Below are 21,521 nucleotides of genomic sequence, written 5' to 3' on the forward strand. Positions count from 1 at the left end.
ATAGCATAAAAAGTCCCATTTTCCTCAGATTCACCAAGTAATAACATTTTACATTTGCTTTATCATTCTCATTGATTCTCTCTCTGTCTCTCTCTCACTTTCACACATACACACTTTTTTTCCTGAACCATTTGAAGGTAAATTGCAACTATATCAGTATTTACTTCCTAAAAACAAAGACATTCTTTTATGCAAGAATAGAATTAATATTGATGTAGTACTGTTCTGTAATTTATAAACCTCACTGATATTTCGTTATTCATTCCTCTAGTGTCTTTTATAGCAAAAACAAGCATGCATGAGTGTGTTTCTATATGTGTTTATTCCGGTCCAATCTAGGATCACATGTTGATTTAGTTGACATGTCTCCTTTAATTGCTCCTCAGTCTTTTGTAAGCTGAGATTCCTCCCAGCTCCATAAAATTTCCCACCTCCACACTCAATGTTTCTAGTGAATTGAATTAAGTAGAAGTACTTAGCTAATAACTTTTATTTTTTCATGAAGACCATTTTTTCTCACCTGACCCAGGCACAAAGTAAGACCCATGCAGATTTTCCTTAAGTGCCATATTAATATTCCAGTGCTAGGTGATGCTCTCTGTTACTATTTGTATCTTTTATAAAATTATGGGAATAATAATATCAGTTGGAAGAGTTTGAAGCTAGTGAAGAGCATTAACAGCACAGCCGTTTAGGATTAGGGCAGAGGTGGAGGTAAAGGAAACTGAGATGAGCTCCTGAAAATAGGCTTTCAGGAATGAGTAGGAATTACAATAAAAGAGAAATGGCAATCTAGTCAAAAGAGAAGAATGTGTATGAAAGCCTGAGCTTGACAGAGCATGGTGTTTGAAAAACTTATGTTTCTGTACTTCTGGAGCATGAAGTCTATGGTAAAGTACTGGCAGTAGGAGATGAGGCTAGAGGAAAAAGTAAGATTCTCTGCATTCCATAAAAACTAACGTGGACACTATTCCAGGCAGAAGAGAGTTAGTGAAGGATTTTGTGCAGGGGAGCAACATGGTAAGAATAATATTTGTGAAACATATTTCTGAGGACAATGTGAAGAATCAGCAGTGTGAAAAATAGATAATGAGTAATGGTGGGGCACTAAGAAATAAGAATCAGGAACCAGTTTGAGTTACAGTTTAAAGTAGTGGTGAGAATTGGTGACCGCTTAGATGTGGGGCAGAAAGAAAAAGGAGTCTAAGATGATTTCTCACTTTTGACTTGTGTAACTGGATTGGGAGTAGAGTGTGAGGGGCTGTATTACCATTAACCTAGTTAGAAAATAACAAGTGGAAGTATAGGTTGAAGAGTTAAATAAGTGCAATTGAGTTTGAAGTAGCTCAAGTAGAGATGTTTCCTTTCAGCTAGATAGATGGGTCTTGAGCATAGGAACCCCACAGTGAATAAGAGTGTAATACAACAGAAATGAACATACAAGTGGAGTGATTGGTCTTTAAGGGAAAAAGGAAAATCTTGCCTGAGGTAAAGGAATGTGCAGAGGCTGCTTTTAGGAAAATTTTAGAGACCATAGCTTCTAGTTATTTTTCTGGAGTGACATTTTTTTAGTTCTGTTGTTTTATTTGACTGGTTATATAATATGATGATCTGTAGTATAGACAGATATCCTTTGGAAATTAGAATGGAAGCATTCCACTTATTGAAAATTTAATTGAGCCAAGTTTATTTGTTTGTCCTGTAAGTAAATAGCTGGTAAATTTGTTGTATTTTACTGTTACCTTTCTAGTAGTTTATTAGATATCAATTGTTATTTTTAAATTTTAGATGGAAGAAGAACCATTTAACCCAGACTATGTTGAAGTAGACAGAGTGTTAGAAGTCTCTTTTTGTGAAGATAAGGATACTGGAGAGGTAAGTATTTGGTTAAAAATATTCTGTAAATAAGTAAGAAAAAACTAAAACATTCCTAATAGTAAAACTTCATCCTTTTTAAAAGTTAATGACCTAAAAACTCTAAAAAATGTTTCATCAGTTTTTATTGATGTAATTCAGTTTGTGTGTGCAGGTAACTAATTTTGGCATTCTCTATTTCAAAATGGTAATAAGAAAAAATATCTTTTTGCAGCCTGTTATTTACTACTTAGTAAAGTGGTGCTCTTTGCCATATGAAGATAGTACTTGGGAATTAAAAGAAGATGTAGATCTTGCAAAAATAGAAGAGTTTGAACAATTGCAAGCTTCAAGTCCTGACACAAGACATTTGGTAAGAAAATGTGTTGGATAGCTTCATAAAATGTTAGCACTTTTGTGTCCAGCAGGCTTAATATTTTCTTTGAATTTTTAATTTAAATCTTAGTATCAAATTAATACTGCATTCTTGTTAATTGCTACATAATATCATATGCATATTAACTTATCTTCCGTTAGTGGATATTCCAATTCTTTACTATTATAGGCAGTCCTACATTGAACATTCTTTAGTCCTTGAACAAGTTTCTGTAAGATAAATTAGAGGTGTAATTCCTTTGTCAGAGCATTTAATATTTTGATAAGTATTTACTTCCAAATTTCCTTCCAGGAAAGTTGTTCTGGTTAATACTTGTATCTCAACTCTAAGTTTAATTTTCCCCCTGGTCTTTCACTCAGGTCATTTTAATAAAGATATCAATAATAATATTAATATCAATTCCAGCTCTAATCTCAGTTATTAATTCTGAAAGAAAAATCCATCTATACTCTATTACTTAGCATCTGTAAACCAATTATTTTTCCATTGCTATATATTGCGTGTACTTCTATTGTAACTGTTTTTGGAATAATCTTTTGTACAGAATCATGTTAAAACCAACATAAAGGGCGGGCCACGGTGGCTCAGCAGGTAAGAATGCTTAACTGCTATGCCCAAGGACCCGGGTTCAATTCCCGGTGCCTGCCCATGTAAAAAAAAAAAAACCAACATAAATTAGGTTCAGTGATTTCTTAATCCAAGCATATCATTCCTATTCCCACCAAAAAAAAACTTACTTTTTTCTTTTTAATTCTTATTCTATTCCAGATACTCTGGCCATACTAAGACTATGGAAAGTTGTGATATTGCTAATTATTTCATAGTTTTTTACTTTCATTTCTTTAAAACATAGGATTATTGTCATGTGAATCCAGTGATGGCAGCCAACCAAGAGAAATTCTCATCAAGGAGACATACTATGATTTTATCAAATATTTTTGCCTGTCCTCTTTCAAATATAATTTGGTCATAGGATTTTTTTCTTCACTAAAGAGGGAGTTTATATATGAAAAGACATGAGCAGATCACTTTTGGATTAGCACCAGAGAAAGGAAGGCTGCCATGAGAAATGTGGAGATGTTAAGTAAGGAAAAGGAAATGAATTAAATGTTCATGAAATAGATCATATTATTTTTGTAGTAGTTATTATTATTTCCTGGTCTTATTACTTTTCTGCTCTTTTTACCTTTTTCTTCCAGTAATGGCCAGAGGTTCTTATCAGAAACACAGCAGCTCACCTAATTCCTTTTTACTTTTAATATCTTTCCTTGAACCAAGAAACTAGTTCTGAGAGTGGTGGGTGAAAGGATGTTGTAAAAGATTTTATTTTTGTGTTGTGGACTATTCTTAGTGGTAACCTGGTCTGTAGCTTCAAGTAAACTGTTTCTTTAGATCAGTGGTTCTTAGCCAGAGGTACACTTCAGAATTATGTCTAGTTCCTGTTCATGGCTGAAAAATCAGAGTCTCTGAGAGTGGAACCCAGGAATTGCATTTTTAAAAGGTGATTTTGATGCATATGCCTGGGAAAAAACACTGCCTTCAATCTATAATATAATTTTTGTTAAAGAGGATTCAGCCAATAACATTAAACTTCCTAACAATATAAAATTGATTTGGCAATATTTCCAGTCTATCATTGTTAAGTAAAAGTATTTTGAATGTGTATTAGACATTCAGGAAATGAAATCTCTCCTTGTCTAAAACTAATGCAATGCCAATTGTGTTTGGATTGCTGGAAAGAAGACACTGAATAGTAGTTAACATGGAATTTATGTTAAGCGATAAATACACTAATATTATAAGACTTTAAATATATTTAAAGTCCATTGGCTGCCATTTTAGAAATGTTTTCTTTAGTAAATCTTAATTGTATTAAGTAGCAGCAGAGCTTTAATAACCAGTTCTTTTTTTTTTTTCAGTAAATCCAACTGATAGTCATTTTTGGTTTTCATTGCCAATTACCATACATTTACCCTGATCATCCTGATAAATCGAGAAGTATAATTTTGTTGATTAATAATAGTGTAATATAATTTTAAAGCAGAAGACAATGGGAAACATTTTGCTTGTTCCTGAAAAACTTGTTTGTCCTACTAAGGCTTAGAACGTATTAATTTTGAATATAGAATAATGTTATTTGTTCATCAGACTCCATGAAATTTATGTTCTGATTGTCCAGAATAAATTCATGACAGAACTTTTTAATGCAAAGGATGAAAAAGTAGATTTAAACGAATATAACTAGACGTGAGGTTTGTTCAATTTCAGGGTTGATCGAGAAAAAGATTTGACCACAAGATGACAAGAGGCAGTAGCACATAACAAGGTTTATTTGGGTGGCACTTGGACAGGTTTGCCTAAGAGGAGAAGTCCCTCTCAGCAGTGTACTTATGGAGACAGTGGTGTAAAACCATACCCAGAAGGGTAGCAAAGCAAGGGAACTCACTGGATAACTTTCATGTTTTAGTAGTGTTGCTCAGTACCGTAATGGGGTGTCTCTGGGTCAGAGAGCTCCAAAGGACAGAAGTAGGATTTGTTGTAACTATGACTAGCAGATGCTGAGTGCAATTTTTGAGGTATACAATACCAGCAGTGTCTTTATGACTAAAACTATGCTTATATGTGCTGTATTTAAAAACAACTGGATGGACTTCCGGAGAAGATGGCGGCTTAGTAAGACGCGCGGGTCTTAGTTCCTCCTCCAGAACAGCAACTAAAGAAACAGAAACAATACGAAACAGCTCCCGGAGCCACGACAGAGACCAAAAAGACAGCGTACCCCATTCTGGAACGGCTGAATGGGCAGGGAGAATCCGCTGCGGTGAGATACCTGAGGTGCACGCGGTTTCCCGGCCGGGGCGGCTGGCGACTGGGGTGCCCTCCACGCACGTGGCTCCCCGGTCTGACTGGGAACATTGGATAGCGTGGCCCTCCCACCACGCTTGGCATCTCAGGCCAGCTGGGCAATTTGGACTGGCACTCCCCCAAGCCGCGGCGGCCGGCGACCCCCCTTCCACGCGCGGTTTCCCCGGGCCGACTGCGAGATTGGGATTGGCAAGTTAAAGGAGCCACAGCATCTTTTACTGGTGGGACCCGCAGACAGACGAGCGCCACGAGCGCCACCTACTGGGCAGGAAAAGAAAAACAGAGCCCAGAGATTTCACAGAAAAACCTTTCAACCAGCCGGTCCCACACCCAGCGAAATCTGATCAAATGCCCAGACACCAGCAGAAAATAATGGGTGACGCTCGGAAAATTGAAGATATGGCCCAGTCAAAGGAACAAACCAATAGTTCAAATGAGATACAGGAGCTGAGACAACTAATGCTGAATATACGAACAGAAATGGAAAAACTCTTCAAAAACCAAATCAATAAATTGAGGGAGGACATGAAGAAGACATGGGCTGAACAAAAAGAAGAAATAGAAAATCTGAAAAAACAAATCACAGAACTTATGGGAGTGAAGGACAAAAAAGAAAAAATGGAAAAAACAATGGATACCTACAATGGTAGATCTAAAGAGACAGAAGCTACAATTAGTGAACTGGAGGATGGAACATCTGAATTCCAAAAAGAAACAGAAACTATAGGGAAAAGAATGGAAAAACTTGAGCAGGGGATCAGGGAACTGAATGACAATATGAAGCGCACAAATATACGTGTTGTGGGTGTCCCAGAAGGAGAAGAGAAGGGAAAAGGAGGAGAAAAACTAATGGAAGAAATTATCACTGAAAATTTCCCAACTCTTATGAAAGACCTAAATTTACAGATCCAAGAAGTGCAGCGCACCCCAAAGAGAATAGACCCAAATAGGCGTTCTCCAAGACACTTACTAGTTAGAATGTCAGAGGTCAAAGAGAAAGAGAGGATCTTGAAAGCAGCAAGAGAAAAACAATCTGTCACATACAAGGGAAACCCAATAAGACTATGTGTAGATTTCTCAGCAGAAACCATGGAAGCTAGAAGACAGTGGGATGATATATTTAAATTACTAAAAGAGAAAAACTGCCAACCAAGACTTCTATATCCAGCAAAATTGTCCTTCAAAAATGAAGGAGAAATTAAAACATTTATAGACAAAAAGTCACTGAGAGAATTTGTGACCAAGAGACCAGCTCTGCAAGAAATACTAAAGGGAGCACTAGAGTCAGATACAAAAAGACAGAAGAGAGAGGTATGGAGTAAAGTGTAGAAAGAAGGAAAATCAGATATGATATATATAATACAAAAGCCAAAATGGTAGAGGAAAATATTATCCAAACTGTAATAACACTAAAAAGACATAGACTGGCAGAATGGATTACGACCAAGCAATACCACTGCTAGGTATCTACTCAAAGGACTTAAGGGCAAAGATACAGACGGACATTTGCACACCAATGTTTATAGCAGCATTATCTACAATTGCAAAGAGATGGAAACAGCCAAAGTGTCCATCAACAGACGAGTGGCTAAACAAACTGTGGCGTATACCTACGATGGAATATTATGCAGCTTTAAGACAGACTAAACTTATGAAGCATGTAATAACATGGATGGACCTAGAGAACATTATGCTGAGTGAGTCTAGCCCAAAACTAAAGGACAAATACTGTATGGTCCCACTGATGTGAACTGACATTCGAGAATCAGCTTGGAATATATCATTGGTAACAGAGACCAGCAGGAGTTAGAAACAGGGTAAGATAATGGGTAATTGGAGCTGAAGGGATACAGACTGTGCAACAGGACTAGATACAAAAACTCAAAAATGGACAGCACAATAATACCTAAGTGTAATGTAACTATGTTGGAACACTGAATGAAGCTGCACCTGAAATATAGTTTTTTGTTTGTTTGTTTGTTTGTTTGTATCTTTTGTTTTTGTTTTTTTTTTCCTTTTTTTATATGTACATGTTTTTTTATTAGTATATTATTTTAATTCTCTTCTCTATATTAACATTCTATCTTTTTCTGCTGTTTTGCTAGTTCTTTTCCTAAATCGATGCAAATGTACTAAGAAATGATGATCATACATCTATGTGATGATACTAAGAATTACTGAGTGCATGTGTAGAATGGAATGATTTCTAAATGTTGTGTTAATTTCTTTTCTTTTTTTTGATTAATAAAAAAAAAAACTGGATGCATTAGAATCTGGGTTTCTTACAAAGTACACTTTTGGACTAGTGATCCTAGACTGCTGTGAAGAAATAAACAACACAGGGTCCAATACACAGGAACTATCTTTGGCCCATTTATATAACAATATGTAAATGAATAAATTTTTTACATACAATATTTACTTCTAGGTTTCTTTTTAAAAGAAACACTTTGTACCATGAACACCTAACGTGTTGTAGAGATATATGATAGATTTAAAATATTTGAGAGAAAATCTATTGTACATTATCATTCCTTTTATAAATAACATTATTGAAGTTGAGCTCACATACAATTAATAGCACATTTAAAAAAATTTTTTTTGTCTTTTTAAATACCAAAAAATATCAAACAAATGCAAACATTCCTATTTTGATCATTCCGTTTTACATATATAATCAGTAATTCACAATATCATCACATAGTTGCATATTCATCATCATGATCATTTCTTGGAACATTTGCATCTATTCAGACAAAGAAATAAAACGGAAACAGAAAAAATATTTATACATACCATACCCCTTACCCCTCCCTTTCATTGATCACTAGCATTTCAAGCTAAATTTAGCATCCGTTCCCCCTATTATTTATTTTTATTCCGTATGTTCTACTTGTCTGTTGACAAGGTAGATAAAAGGAGCATCAGACACAAGGTTTTCACAATCACACAGTCACAGTGTGAAAGCTATATCATTATGCAATCATCTTCAAGAAACTACTGGAACACAGCTCTACACTTTCAAGCAGTTCCCTCCAGCCTCTCTGTTACGTCTTAAGTAGCAAGGTGATATCTACTTAATGCGTAAGAATAACCTCCAGGATAACCCCTCGACTCTGTTTGGAATCTCTCAGCCATTGACACTTTGTCTCATTTCACTTTGTCACTTTGTCTCTTCTCCCTTCTGGTCGAGAAGGTTTTCTCAATTCCTTGATGCTGAGTTTCAGCTCATTCTAGGGTTTTTCTCAATTCCTTGATGCTGAGTCTCAGCTCATTCTAGGATTTCTGTCCCACGTTGTCAGGAAGGTCCACACCCCTGGGAGTCATGTCCCACGTAGACAGGGGGAGGGTGGTAAGGTTGCTTGTTGTGTTGGCTGGAGAGAGAGGCCACATCTGAGCAACATAAGAAGTTCTCTTGGGAGTGACTCTTGGGCCTAATTTTAAGTAGGCTTGACCTATCCTTTGTGGCGTTAAGTGTCATATGAACAAACTCCAAGACTGGGAATATCACATATTTAAAGTACACAATTTGATAAGTTTTGACATGTGAAATCATCACCACACTCAAGATAGTGAACATATCCATCATTCCCAAAAGTTTTTTCATGCCCTTTTCTAATCCCCTTTATCAAATATTCCTCCCACCCACCCTACTTCCCATCCCCAGGCAGCTACTATTCTTCCTAATGTCACTATCTATTCATTTTCATTTGTCATTTCCCTAATGATTAATAATATTGAGCATCTTTTCATGTGCTTTTTGCCTTTAGTCTATCTTTGGTAAAGTGTTCAGGTATTTTCCCTGTTTTTAAATTGAATTTAATATTGAATTTTGAGAATTGTTTTTAAACTCCAGGTATAATAAGTTCCTTATCAGAAGGATGGTTTGCAGATACTTTCTCCCATTCTGTGGTTTTTCTACTCATTATCTCAACAATGCCTTAACAAAGATCAAAAGTTCCTAGTTTTGATCAAGTCCAGTTTATCTTTTCTTTATGGATCAAGCTTTTAGTGCTATACCTCGGGTAACAAAGATTTTTTTTGTATAATTTTCTAGAAATCTTTAGGTTTCGTTCTGTTTAGGTCTGATTGATTTTGAGTTAATTTTTGCATATGGTGCAATATGTAGATGAGAGTTCATTTGGTTAATTATTCTAGCATCATTTGTTGAAAAAAACTATCCTTCCTCCACTGTTATCTCTGCAACTTTGTGAAAAATCAATAATTATATACATTTGGGCCTATTTCTGAACTCTCTGTTCTGTGCCACTGATCTGTTTATCTATCTTTATATTAATTCTGCATAGTATTGATTACTGAAATTTTTGTAACAAGTCTTGAAGTGTGTAACAAGTACTGAAATTTGTAACAAGTACTGAAATTTTTGTAACAAGCGAGTGTAAGTCCTCCAACTTTATTCTTATTTTTCAAAGATATTTTGGTTGTTTGCACTTCCATATCATTTTAGAATCAGGTTGTCAATTTCTTACAAAATTTTTCTGGGATTTGGTTGGAATTATATTGAATATATTATTCAATTTGGGCAGATTTAGTATCTTAACACTTAGTCTTTCAGTCCCGTGAGCATGGTATATTTCTCCATTTATTTAGGTTTTCATCTCAGTAGTATTTTATAGTTTTAAATATGCAGGTCTTACACATCTTTTGTCAGATTTATCCCTAAATGTTTCATATTTTGAATGCTGTTTTAAAGTGGGATTGTTTTTTAAAAAATTTTAATCATGATTGTTGCTAGAATACAAATAGTTGACAGTTTAATGATTTTTATATCCTGCAACCTTGCCAAAATCATTTACCAGTTCTGATAGGTTTTTGTAGATTCCATAGGACTTTCTATATAAACAGACATGGTTTCTGTGAATGAAGATAATTTAATTTTATCCTTTCCTATCATGATGACTTTTATTTCTTTTTCTTGCTTGATTGCCGTGGTTAGATGCTCCGATACAATGTTAAATAGAATTGGTGGCAGTGAATATCCTTGTCTTGTGCCTTATTTTAGGGGAAAGCACTTAGTCTTATGCTATTAAGTTTGATGTTAGCTGTGGGTTTTTGGTACATGCCTTTTTCAAGTTGAGTACAGTCCCTTCTATTCATGACTTGATGAGTTTATAACAGGAAGGGGGTTTGATTTTTCAGATGTCTTTAATGTATCTGTTGAAATTGTATTGCTTTCTTTGTTAATATGTTGATAATGATTAATTTTCAAATTTAAACCAATCTTTCATTCCTGAGAAAAACCCTAATACAAAACCTGATGTGTTAACCTTGTTATATGTTAATTAGATTCCATTTACTAAGAATTTTTGCATCTGCATTCATGAGGGATATTTGTATGTCATATTCTTTTCTTAAAATGTTTTTGTCTCGTGGGCAGTTGTGGCTCAGTGTCAGAGTTCTTGCCTGCCATGCCAGAGACCCGGGTTAGATCTCCGGAGCCTGTCCATGAAAAAAAAAAAAAGGTTTTTGTCTGGTTTTGGTGCTGGCATAATGTTGGCCCCATAGATTGAATTGGGATTTCTGAAGAAGTTTGGTAGAATTAAGTTGGTCCTTAAATATTTGGTAGAATTCATCTTAACACCATACAATGTTATGCTTCTAGGATTATTTGGAAAGAAATGCTTTTAACTGTTAGTAAAATATATGGGGGACTTGAAATGTATGAGAAAAAAGTGTGCATCATTTATTGTTTGCTTTTCCACATAGGAGCGTCCTCCCTCTAACATTTGGAAAAAAATAGACCAATCCAGGGACTATAAAAATGGCAACCAACTCAGGGAATATCAACTGGAAGGACTCAACTGGCTCTTGTTCAACTGGTATAATAGGTGTGTACTATATTTTAACAGAAAAAAATTTGTGCTAAAATATGTTAAGTAAAGTAGGTACTCCTGTTGCTATATGGCTACTGTTACGGAGCCTTCATTATATAAAAAGTGAGCTTACCTCAGGAAAACAAGTAGATTATAATTAGGATTTTAACTGCAATTGCTTCCTTTAATTGTGTGCCAATCAGGATAGAAGAGAGTTATGTTGATTAATTAAATTTTAAATACCTTTCTTTGTGTAGTAAAATGTTTGCTATGTTACAAAATAGTTTTCACAGAATACTTACCAACTTATATGGGCCGAGCAGGTGAGTTGTCTGTAGGAATCAGGTAGATCTTGGTAATTTACTGGTAAGATTTCAAATAAATAGGCCAGCAGCAATGGATAAGGAATAGAATTCAAAATATAGAAACTTAATAATGCATTACCCCATTTTAGTTAATTATTTCTTTTCCAAATTGTTTAAAATGCTTTATGTAACATTGTCTCATATTCCCTATTAAGATGAAAAAACCATTGCAAAAGAAGTAATATAAAAAGATACTGTGATTGAGAAAGAAGTATAGTATATACAGAAGAGCTGAAGAAGACACCATTTGTAATAATAGTAAAATTTGATATACTACCTTCATTCACTTTCTCACACAATTCTTCTGAGATGTTATACTTCGTAATGATGAGTCATAAGAATAAGTCAGATGGAGTTAAGGGACCTGTTAGTCACAGTCCCTTTTCTTTTCTCTGGTTTAAATTTCCAAAAATTAATCCTCTTTTAACACAAGAACAACCATCCAGGTAAAGTAGTTAACAAAGCATTTTATTTTATTTGTCCTCCCTCATCAGTGCTCCTCCCCGTTTCCTGCATTGCTTGTTTTAAACTTTCACCATTTTTTATAAACCTTTATTTACATCTCTCTACTCCTTTCACTCCTTTGTAAGCTCATTCAGCTTCTTGCCTGCCCTCTCACTCAAGCCTGCAAGTGTTTCCAAAGCCATTTTTACCTCTGTATTAATGTATCATAAGTTAAAAGTTTCTTTCCCAGGAACTAGACTAATGCTGCTTCCTCACTCTTGATACGACATTGCATTCAATCATCTCAGAACCTCACTTCAATCTGTTATCATCCTTCTCTCTTATCTCTTAAACCATCTGTGAAGGCTGGTGCAATCCCTTAAGTCCATGAACCAATTGGGTGAAACCTATCTTTCAAAAGAAAAAGGAATCTTCTCTTAGCTCTGCTTTTCCTTCTAGCTACCTCAAGCTCTTTTTACATCCCCTTAGTCAGTTTTCCTAGCAATGATAGCCTCCATTAGCTCTCCTCGTTTCCTAACCTCCAAATCCTTTTTCAACCTAGTGTAGTCCAGATTTTGATCCTATTACTTCTCTAAAACTTCTCCAAAATGTTCCAATCCATGGAATATTTTTCAGCCCTTCTAGTTTTTCTCTGCTGCATCAGGCATTAATCATTAGTCTTTCCTTCTTTAAACTTTTCCCATTGCCCTCACCCCCATCAGCTTCTACAATATGGTTCTCCCCTGGCTTTCCAATACCTCTTTGACCATTCTTTTCAACAGTATTTGCTGGTTCCTCTTCCTTTGCCTGCCCTTTATTTAGATGGTGGTTTTTCTTGCCCAACCTTCTGTCTTTAGCCTCTTCTCATAGTATATGTGTTTTTCTTCCTAAGCTGTCTACTAATACTTACACAGACATACCCCGTGCCTTCATGACTAATCATATTCTAATGTTCCAATACTTCACTCTTTAACCAAGATGTTATTTTGAGATCCAAGCCTACGTTATTGTTTGCCTATTGCTACCTAACTATCTATCTCAAGGCTTCTTTAAACACAAAAGATCTAGAACTAACCATATTATTTACTGTTTCCTCCATACTACACTTGTACTTCCTCTATATTTTGCATCTCATTTAATAACACAATTCACTAAGTCACTCAAACTGTAAATCTGACTCTCATTCTATACCCTGTACATCTAGTTCTTCACTAAGTCTCATTTGTTCTAACTCATAATTAACTCTGGAATCTGTTCTTTCCTCTTAGTCTCCCACTCCATTAATCCAGGCCCTACCTCCCTCTTTTCGCTACTCTATTGTAGTGCTTTCCCAATTATAGTATCTTAACTTCCAGTCACCTCACTCTCTAATACCCAATAGCACCAGAGTAAACTTAAAATACAAATCTAATCTCATCAGATTTCTTGTAAAATACAGAGGATGCCTATCCAATCTCCTGTAGATGTATATACCCCTGCTTATCTTAATAACCTCATCTCCCTTTACTCTTCCTTCAAAACAGTGTTTAAAAATTTGTTAATGTCACAGGTGATCATATCTTTTATACATCTGCTCTTTTGCTCCTTCTGGCAAAATCCTCCTCATTATTGATTTCTTCTCTGAAGCCTGCTCTCATCTTTTCTGACCTGTTTGGCCCTCACTCTTCTGAGCTCCCATGGTAAACTTAATACTGAGATTCTTGATTGGCCACATATCATAATCATCTTTGGAGAACGTTTAAAAATTATAACTGCTTTGCTCTTACTTTATACACATTGAATCAGAATCTATGTGGGGAGGAATTAGGTATCTATATTTTTCATGTTTTGCAGGCTCTTCTAATCCCCAGCCTAGGTTGAAAACCCAATGCTTTGTGGTTCTATGATAGCATATTACATGACGATTTATTCGTTTGAATGTTTGCTTCTCTAATAGATACAAGCCTCTGGAACACAGAAAACGTGTTCTATACTTTTTGTATCCCATCTTCTTGTATTGTCCCTGAGACATAGAAAGTGTTAATAACTGCTTCCTAAACGAACGAGACATTTAGCTTGCCTTGCTCTTGCCATAGGCATTACACAAATGGAATCCTTATTTGGAATCTACAAAAATCTAGTGTTCCCTTATGCAGGATTACAATAAAATTATAATTTAAACCTTTCTGCACTTCAACAACTTTTACATTTTTATAAATGCAAGTAATTTATTTGCTCTTTGATTATGTATACAATAAAATCCAGTGTATGCATGATAATATGTATTTGTTTATTTCAGACGAAACTGCATTTTAGCAGATGAAATGGGTCTTGGCAAAACCATTCAATCAATTACATTCCTCTATGAAATCCTTCTAACTGGTATACGAGGACCTTTCCTGATTATTGCTCCACTTTCTACTATTGCTAACTGGGAGAGAGAATTTCGTACATGGACTGATATTAATGTTGTGGTTTATCATGGGAGCCTGATTAGCAGACAGATGATACAGCAATATGAGATGTACTTCAGGGACTCACAGGTGTGTTATTGATAATTTTATTTGTTTCATCTCATAACTGCTTTGAAAGGTCAGGTTTGAAATAGACAAGCAATATTTACCAATTTGAACTATAAGATAGATTTTAATCATTGCTTTAGATCTTAGTTTAAACTCTATTTGTCATATTTTTAAAAAAATTATTTTAGTAGTTTCATAGAACAGTATATGAAAAGCAGTTTCATAGTTTGGTTAACTATGAAGTATGCTGATGTATATAAACGGACATATTGGATTTCTTAAATTTTTTCAACTAGAATAATTTTTAATAATGATGTTTAAATACATGTTAAAGTTATTTTTAGAATAATAACAAATGTCTATGATTTTCCATTTTAAATATTTACAGAACTCTTCAGTGAAGGACATAAGTTTAAATGCCCATTGGGGTGAGACAATAGGTTCTTTTTGTTTTCCATGGATTTTGAGTTGAGACGTTTTTTAAAACTTGATTTTTTGATTTGTTTTATATATGAATACAAACATAACTCAGTATCTTTTCCCCTTTTGGATTTATTTCTGTAGTCTGACTAGTGATTTGATGGTTTTCCTCTCTCCTTGATAGTCTAGAAGCACATTTTATTTATTTATTTTTTTCATGGGCAGGCACCAGGAATCGAACCTGGGTTCTCTGACATAGCAGGCAAATGTCCTTGCCTGCTGAGCCACCGTGGCCCGCCCAACACATTTTATTTTGGCCACTGAAACTTTAATGAGATTTTCTATTTTGCTATTAAATACACTGACTAGAAAATTAAGAGTTGACAACATAAGAGAGAATTTTCTGGCAGAAAGTTAAGGCCAGAGAACTTGAAGTACCACGTTGCAGTCTTGAGCAGGACAAATTCTTTTTAGATAGAAATCTTTTAAGAAATACAGAACAAAAATCAATAAAAACACAGTTCCCTCAAAATTGTACTTACTTTTTAATTCAAAAAGGTTTATCACCTGTAACACCACCTCAATAGCACTTCAATATTTTATTTTTATTTATTTAATTTTTTGTTGTGTATAAAGATTTTTGTAACCTATGGACAGATTATATGATGGAATGGAATCAAAGTGCGGTATATACATAGCCTTCTACTTTTGCCTCTCAATTTTAACTGCTTTTCTATCTGTCTTCTTTACCTCCTACTTCCATGGTTGAAACAATAACATTTTTTATGAAATTAAGCTTCTCTGTAGCCCTTTAGTTATTCCTCAGTTCTACTGGAAACTGTCACTTGCACCTTTGAAATCTATGGTACTTATTTTGTTTACAGTGTGTAATGCTTTATTATTCTTAATCATATAGTCGTACAATTTTAGAACTGTATAGTATAAAAATGATTTAGTTCAACCTCATTTTTACAGATAGAACAGAAATCTCAAGTTTAAGAGATTTTTTAATAAGATCACAATTTACTTTACTATATGTCTCCTATGAGATGACTTTAAATATAATAATCAAAACAGTGAAAGATTTTGATGTGGGATAAATATAAATAAAAATAGTATATATTAAATATTTTAGTTTCTGGAAAATTATAGATTCTGGAAGAATATTATCTGAACACTTTTTAAGTTTCAGAAGACAAAAATGTCTTGTATAATAGCATAAGTATATCTGTACTTTAAATATAGATGTTCCTTTTAGAGTTAGTGCTTTTGAATTCATTTTAATATAAATTATTTATCTTCTGCTTTTTTCAAATTATTAAAAAGCTTTAAATCACAGTAATAGTAAAATTATACTAAAAGTTTCTGAATTCCCTTGGGAAAGTAAGTGATAACACTAATAATCACAAACCTTTATTGAATAGTTATCATGTACCAGGCATTATGCTAGAAATTTACATATATTATTTCACTTAATCTTCATAATACCAGTCTTGTAAAATAGGTAGTATTATCCTTGTTTTACAAATTTAGAAATTTAAACTTAAATTGTCACTTCCTCCAAACCACAGAGCAATGCTGGGATTAATAAACCCAGGGCAGGAAGTCTCAAGAGCCCTTATTCTTAAACCCTATGATATCAATTTAGTTAAATATATCATATATCAATTTTTTAAGAGATTTATATACTTTATACTTATTTAAATAATAGTATTACTTATTTAGGTAATATTCTACTGCAGTTATTATTCAACTTTACAGTGTACCAATATGAATTAATCTAAAATTAATCAGCTAATATGACAATGTAACTCAAACACATGAACTTTCTTATCCCTTCCTTTCTTTTCAGCCCTAATAATTTATAGTTTTCAATCTCATTTATAGACCTTCATCGCTTGGATTCCAGGACTTTTCCTAACAACCATCTATTTCTTTCAAGCTCCTCTTTATTGATTCTCACTGTCTGTCCCTGTAGCTAAACTTTGGGGTGACCCAGGGCTTAGCCTGCAGACTCTTTTCTCTCCATATACTTATTCTCTCAGATATTTCTAGCCTCACAACTTCAAATTCCATCTACACTGCTGGAAATACCCAGATTTACATTGCCAACACTCACTTCTTTCTTAAACTCCGGAGTCATATCCACATTCCTATTGAAAAACTCCATTTGGATATTTAGTAGACATCTCAAATTTAATGTGTCCAAAACCAAACTCCTGAATTTCCTTTTTTTTTTCCTTCTTTTTTCTGTATGCTGTATGGCAGCAGTCACATTTCATTCTTTTTCCATGTGACTATCTCGTTATTGCAGCACCATTTGTTGAATTTTTTTGAGGGGGGAGATGTGGGGGGTGGGGAGGAGAAATGGATGGGTATAGACTCAAACCCAAGTCCCCCGCATGGCAGGTGAGAAATTGACCACTGAACTAACCTTGCACCCCCTGAATTTCCTCATTTTAATAAAGACAATATCAATTTCCTGTTGCTGACTCCTCTCTTTATCTCATTCCACACCTATCCAATATCAAATCCTATTTGTTTTCTCTTCAAAATATATCCAGATCTGACTACTCCTGACTTCCAGTGATGGTCACTTACATGGATTATTGTGAAAGTTAAGTGATCTATGGTCCTGTTTTGGCCTCTTTTAGATTCTTTTATTTTTTTTTACCACAGCAGCCCCAGTGACTCTTTAAAACATTGGCCATGTTACAATAATTCTTGTCTCAAAAACTCTCCAGTAGCTTTTTGTTCAGTGTAAGAGCCAGAGTCCTTACTACAGCTTAAGTTTCTGTACAGTCTTTGCCTCATCGCCTCCTCACTCATTCTGCTTCATCCACTCTGGCTTCTTTGCTGTCCTTTAATAGTGCCAAAGACTCTCCCACCTCATGGCCCTTAACACATGCTACTTCTGCTAAGAATGTTTTCTCTTCTAGATATTAGCATGGCTTTCATACTTAGTTTCAGGTCTTTAGTCAAATGTCATTTCTTAGTAATGTTCTCCTAATCACCCTATATAAAATTGCAGTGGTCACCTCTCACCCCATATTTCCTATCCTACATCCTTGTTTTATTTTATTCCAAAGCCCTTATCACCTTCTTACTTTCTTATTTTAAAATTTGTTTTCTCAATGACTATGCTCTGCAGTAGAATAATTTGAATGTAAGTTCTATTCGGTATTGATTTTTGCCTATTTCGTTTACTGCTAAAGTTCTAGCAACTTGAAACGGATTGGTACATAAACAATAAATATTTGCTGAATAAATGAATTGGATGACAATTTTTTTGCTTTTTTTGTCTTTTTTCAAAGCTTAATAGGTTTATTTGGGGTGAGAGAGCAGGGGGAAGGTAGATGGAAGAGTGAAAAAGGGAAAACAGGTGGGAGCCAGTGAAAGGAAAGAAAAAATGGCTCCGAGGACTGAGTTTTATATTAGTTATCATTTACCATTATATGTGTGGACTCATGTTTGTGAGTAATAAACATTCATTTTGAAATCTCATTGGCCTGATTTTGTAATGATTATCTCTTTCTTGGTCTAAAATTGCCACAACTCTTAAAAGTAATCATAAAACACTTTATCCAGAAAGATTTGTTGAGATATAATGATAAATTATTTAATTGTGTTAGTATGTTTTTAACATTCTTAAAAATATGCAGTCTAAGGGAATTTCTATCAATGTGTTTAAATGTCAGTGGAAAATGTGCTATAGCAAATTTCATTAAATGTGCTACTGTGCTATCTGACAAGAATAAAAAATGCCATTAAGACATTCTGTTGCACTATTATATTTGATAATAAATTTCTAGGGGCGTATCATTCGAGGAGCCTACAGATTTCAGGCCATCATTACTACATTTGAAATGATTCTCGGTGGCTGTGGAGAACTTAATGCAATTGAATGGCGTTGTGTGATTATTGATGAAGCACATAGGTTAAAAAATAAAAATTGTAAACTCCTGGAAGGTCTGAAACTCATGAATTTGGTAAGTGTAAATGTCATTATTTGAGTTAATTCACTTTCTTAGCTGTATAGTAATCACTCGTAAGATTTATAGAGCTAACGATATAAACTTATTTCTTTTATTGTACAGTATAAATATATCGAATAATATCTTGAATAAATAAGATTTCTTGCTGTACTTAGTAAGGAAATATCTCTTTTCTAAGGCTAAAATATTTTAATTTTTTTCTCAAAAAAGCTTTAGTAATTAGTTTCTAGACTAAATATATATAGAGAGAAACAAACAAACCTTTGTAGAGTCTACTTGTAAAGAAAACAGGACCATAAGTTTTAAACCATATTAATAAAAAGCCATTTCACCTGCCAAGATTATAATGTTATTTAGATTATTTATGATCAAGAGATAAAGTTCCAAAATATTTCTACATGCCAAACATGTGTTATGTTTAATAAATAGGTTTTTTAAAGTCGTCTTCTTGTTAGTTTGTTTACTGCTTTAAATCAAGACTTTTAAAAAAAAGCATTTTTAATTAAGATCACATAATTAGTACATGAACATTCAAACAACTAATTCAAACGCACAGAGCTATATATAGTAAAAAATTAATTCCCCTTTTTACTCCCTCTCCAACTGTGCCCCACTCCTAATTCCACTCATCACCACATTGTTTTCAGTTTGGCATACATCTTTCTAGATCATTTACTAGCATATACATATATATATGCAGACATACAGATACATATACACATATTTAATATGGAAATCTAGGGTCATTATCAAATCAAATTTTAAATTGTAGTTTGTAGCACTATCATTAAAAATTCCCTGGGTTTATTTTCTTCTGTACTGTTGTGCTTAATTTTTAGTGGAATTCTAGCTTAGAAACATATTCCAATCAGACTTTTACATTCTCAGATTATAGCCTAAATGATTTGAAAGTTTTTTCTTTTGTGAAAGCTTAAATAATAATCATTCAAATCACAAGGAATGAGCATCCACTTTTGTACAAACTACTATAGCTGGAGTGAGAGTACAAAAGGAACATATACTCTCTTTGTTCTTTAAGTTTATTTCTTTGGGAAGACCTAAAATAATTTAGATTTTTTTTTAACGTGAATAGGTAAAAATTAAAAGCATACAAAGTGAAGTATTGTGAGAATGCTGTATTGTTTAAAAATGTTTGGAGACATAAATTAAAAATTTGTGGGTAGAAAAGTATTTTGAGTTGTCTTAAAAAGGATGGTCAAAAAAATACTTGCTTTTCAGACACTGAACATTTGATAATCTAAGTCAGATTTCATGTGTTTTCACTACTGTATTTGATATGAATTATTCTTGTTTTATATAGGAACACAAGGTGCTTTTGACTGGCACACCACTCCAAAATACAGTTGAAGAACTTTTCAGTCTTCTTCACTTTCTTGAGCCTTTAAGGTTTCCTTCTGAATCAACCTTTATGCAAGAATTTGGGGATCTGAAAACAGAGGAACAGGTATCCTACTGCTTTTTGTAAATAAGTACACCAAGTTTCTTATCATTGTGCTTATTTGTGTATGTACTTGCATGTGTGCATATATTATATATCTTTTCATCATTATGCAGGTACAGAAACTTCAGGCTATCCTGAAACCAATGATGCTGAGACGATTGAAAGAAGATGTAGAAAAGAAGTTGGCCCCTAAGGAAGAAACGATCATTGAAGTAGAACTTACTAACATTCAGAAGAAATACTATCGGGCTATTTTGGAAAAGAACTTTTCATTTTTATCTAAAGGAGCAGGACAAACTAATGTACCTAACTTGGTCAATACAATGATGGAGCTCAGGAAGTGTTGTAATCATCCATATCTTATCAAAGGTAGCTAAAAAGGATTGCAAAGAAACAAAACTTCTTTCTTTGAACAACCACAAATAAAATAATACCCCACAATAGCCCTAGTGGCTTTTACAAGTAAAGGCAGTGCCCCTGCAGCTCTCCACACTGGTATTCTGAGAGTTCACAAGTGTTTCAGAGCCCAGGGCAGTATGAACTACTATGAGTCCCATATCACACCAAGTTATAATAGCAGAAGCTCTGTTCAGTCTAGCTTGAACTGGGTATTCCTCCTCCAGTTTAATACATGTCAAGGAAAAACAAAGAGGCCATCCTTACAACTCTGGATTTAAATCCACCCCCCCACCCCCCACCCCCAGTTAGTATCTCTCAAGTTTGTGCTAAGATAAAAAAACGTTTTAAGGTCTCTGTTCTCTACTAGCTTTCTCTATGCCTAAGATTTGGGTCTTTTCACTTATTCCTAGAAATACACTCCTTATATATTTACTTTATGCAAGACAGTGTTTCTTAGCACAGTAACTATTCTTATTCTTACTTACCTAGAATAAAAATAAGAGTACTAACCCTGGTATGATAATAAGTTATAGAAGCATAGAAAAGCACTAATTCTGATAAAAAAAGAAAGCAGTTGGGAGTTTCTTACATTTATTTGTACATTGCTACTCTTTTCTCATATTCCTTTAACAGGAGCTGAGGAGAAAATTCTTGGAGAATTTAGAGATACATATAATCCAGCTGCTTCTGATTTTCATCTTCAAGCAATGATCCAGTCTGCTGGTAAATTGGTCCTTATTGACAAACTCCTTCCAAAAATGAAAGCTGGAGGTCATAAAGTGCTCATTTTTTCTCAGATGGTACGCTGCCTTGACATCCTGGAGGACTATCTCATTCATAAAAGGTGAGGGATTCTGTAATCCTCTGAATTATATTATGAATTATGCTAAGTATATATTATTATGGTTTTTTGAAGCACTGTACTATGTATAGTCTAGCTTTACCTAGGATAAGAATCTATTTCAACCTATGAGGAAAGATTGTT

The 21,521-nt window shown here is 34.2% G+C and overlaps 1 protein-coding gene across 10 annotated transcripts in view; it reads left to right on the plus strand.

Moving 5' to 3' along the window:
- Positions 1-21,521, plus strand: part of CHD9 (chromodomain helicase DNA binding protein 9) — a 298,663-nt gene that overhangs the window by 176,865 nt on the left and 100,277 nt on the right. For all 10 annotated transcript variants that reach the window (XM_077132437.1, XM_077132435.1, XM_077132440.1 and 7 more), the window contains 8 exons: positions 1,789-1,875; positions 2,090-2,227; positions 10,844-10,965; positions 14,038-14,281; positions 18,493-18,669; positions 19,997-20,140; positions 20,251-20,506; positions 21,170-21,380. In XM_077132437.1, coding sequence (XP_076988552.1) covers positions 1,789-1,875; positions 2,090-2,227; positions 10,844-10,965; positions 14,038-14,281; positions 18,493-18,669; positions 19,997-20,140; positions 20,251-20,506; positions 21,170-21,380 — 1,379 coding nt within the window. The remainder of the gene's footprint in view (positions 1-1,788; positions 1,876-2,089; positions 2,228-10,843; positions 10,966-14,037; positions 14,282-18,492; positions 18,670-19,996; positions 20,141-20,250; positions 20,507-21,169; positions 21,381-21,521) is intronic.

This window comes from Tamandua tetradactyla, chromosome 16 (assembly GCF_023851605.1).
Source record: "Tamandua tetradactyla isolate mTamTet1 chromosome 16, mTamTet1.pri, whole genome shotgun sequence".
Lineage (NCBI taxonomy): Eukaryota > Metazoa > Chordata > Mammalia > Pilosa > Myrmecophagidae > Tamandua > Tamandua tetradactyla.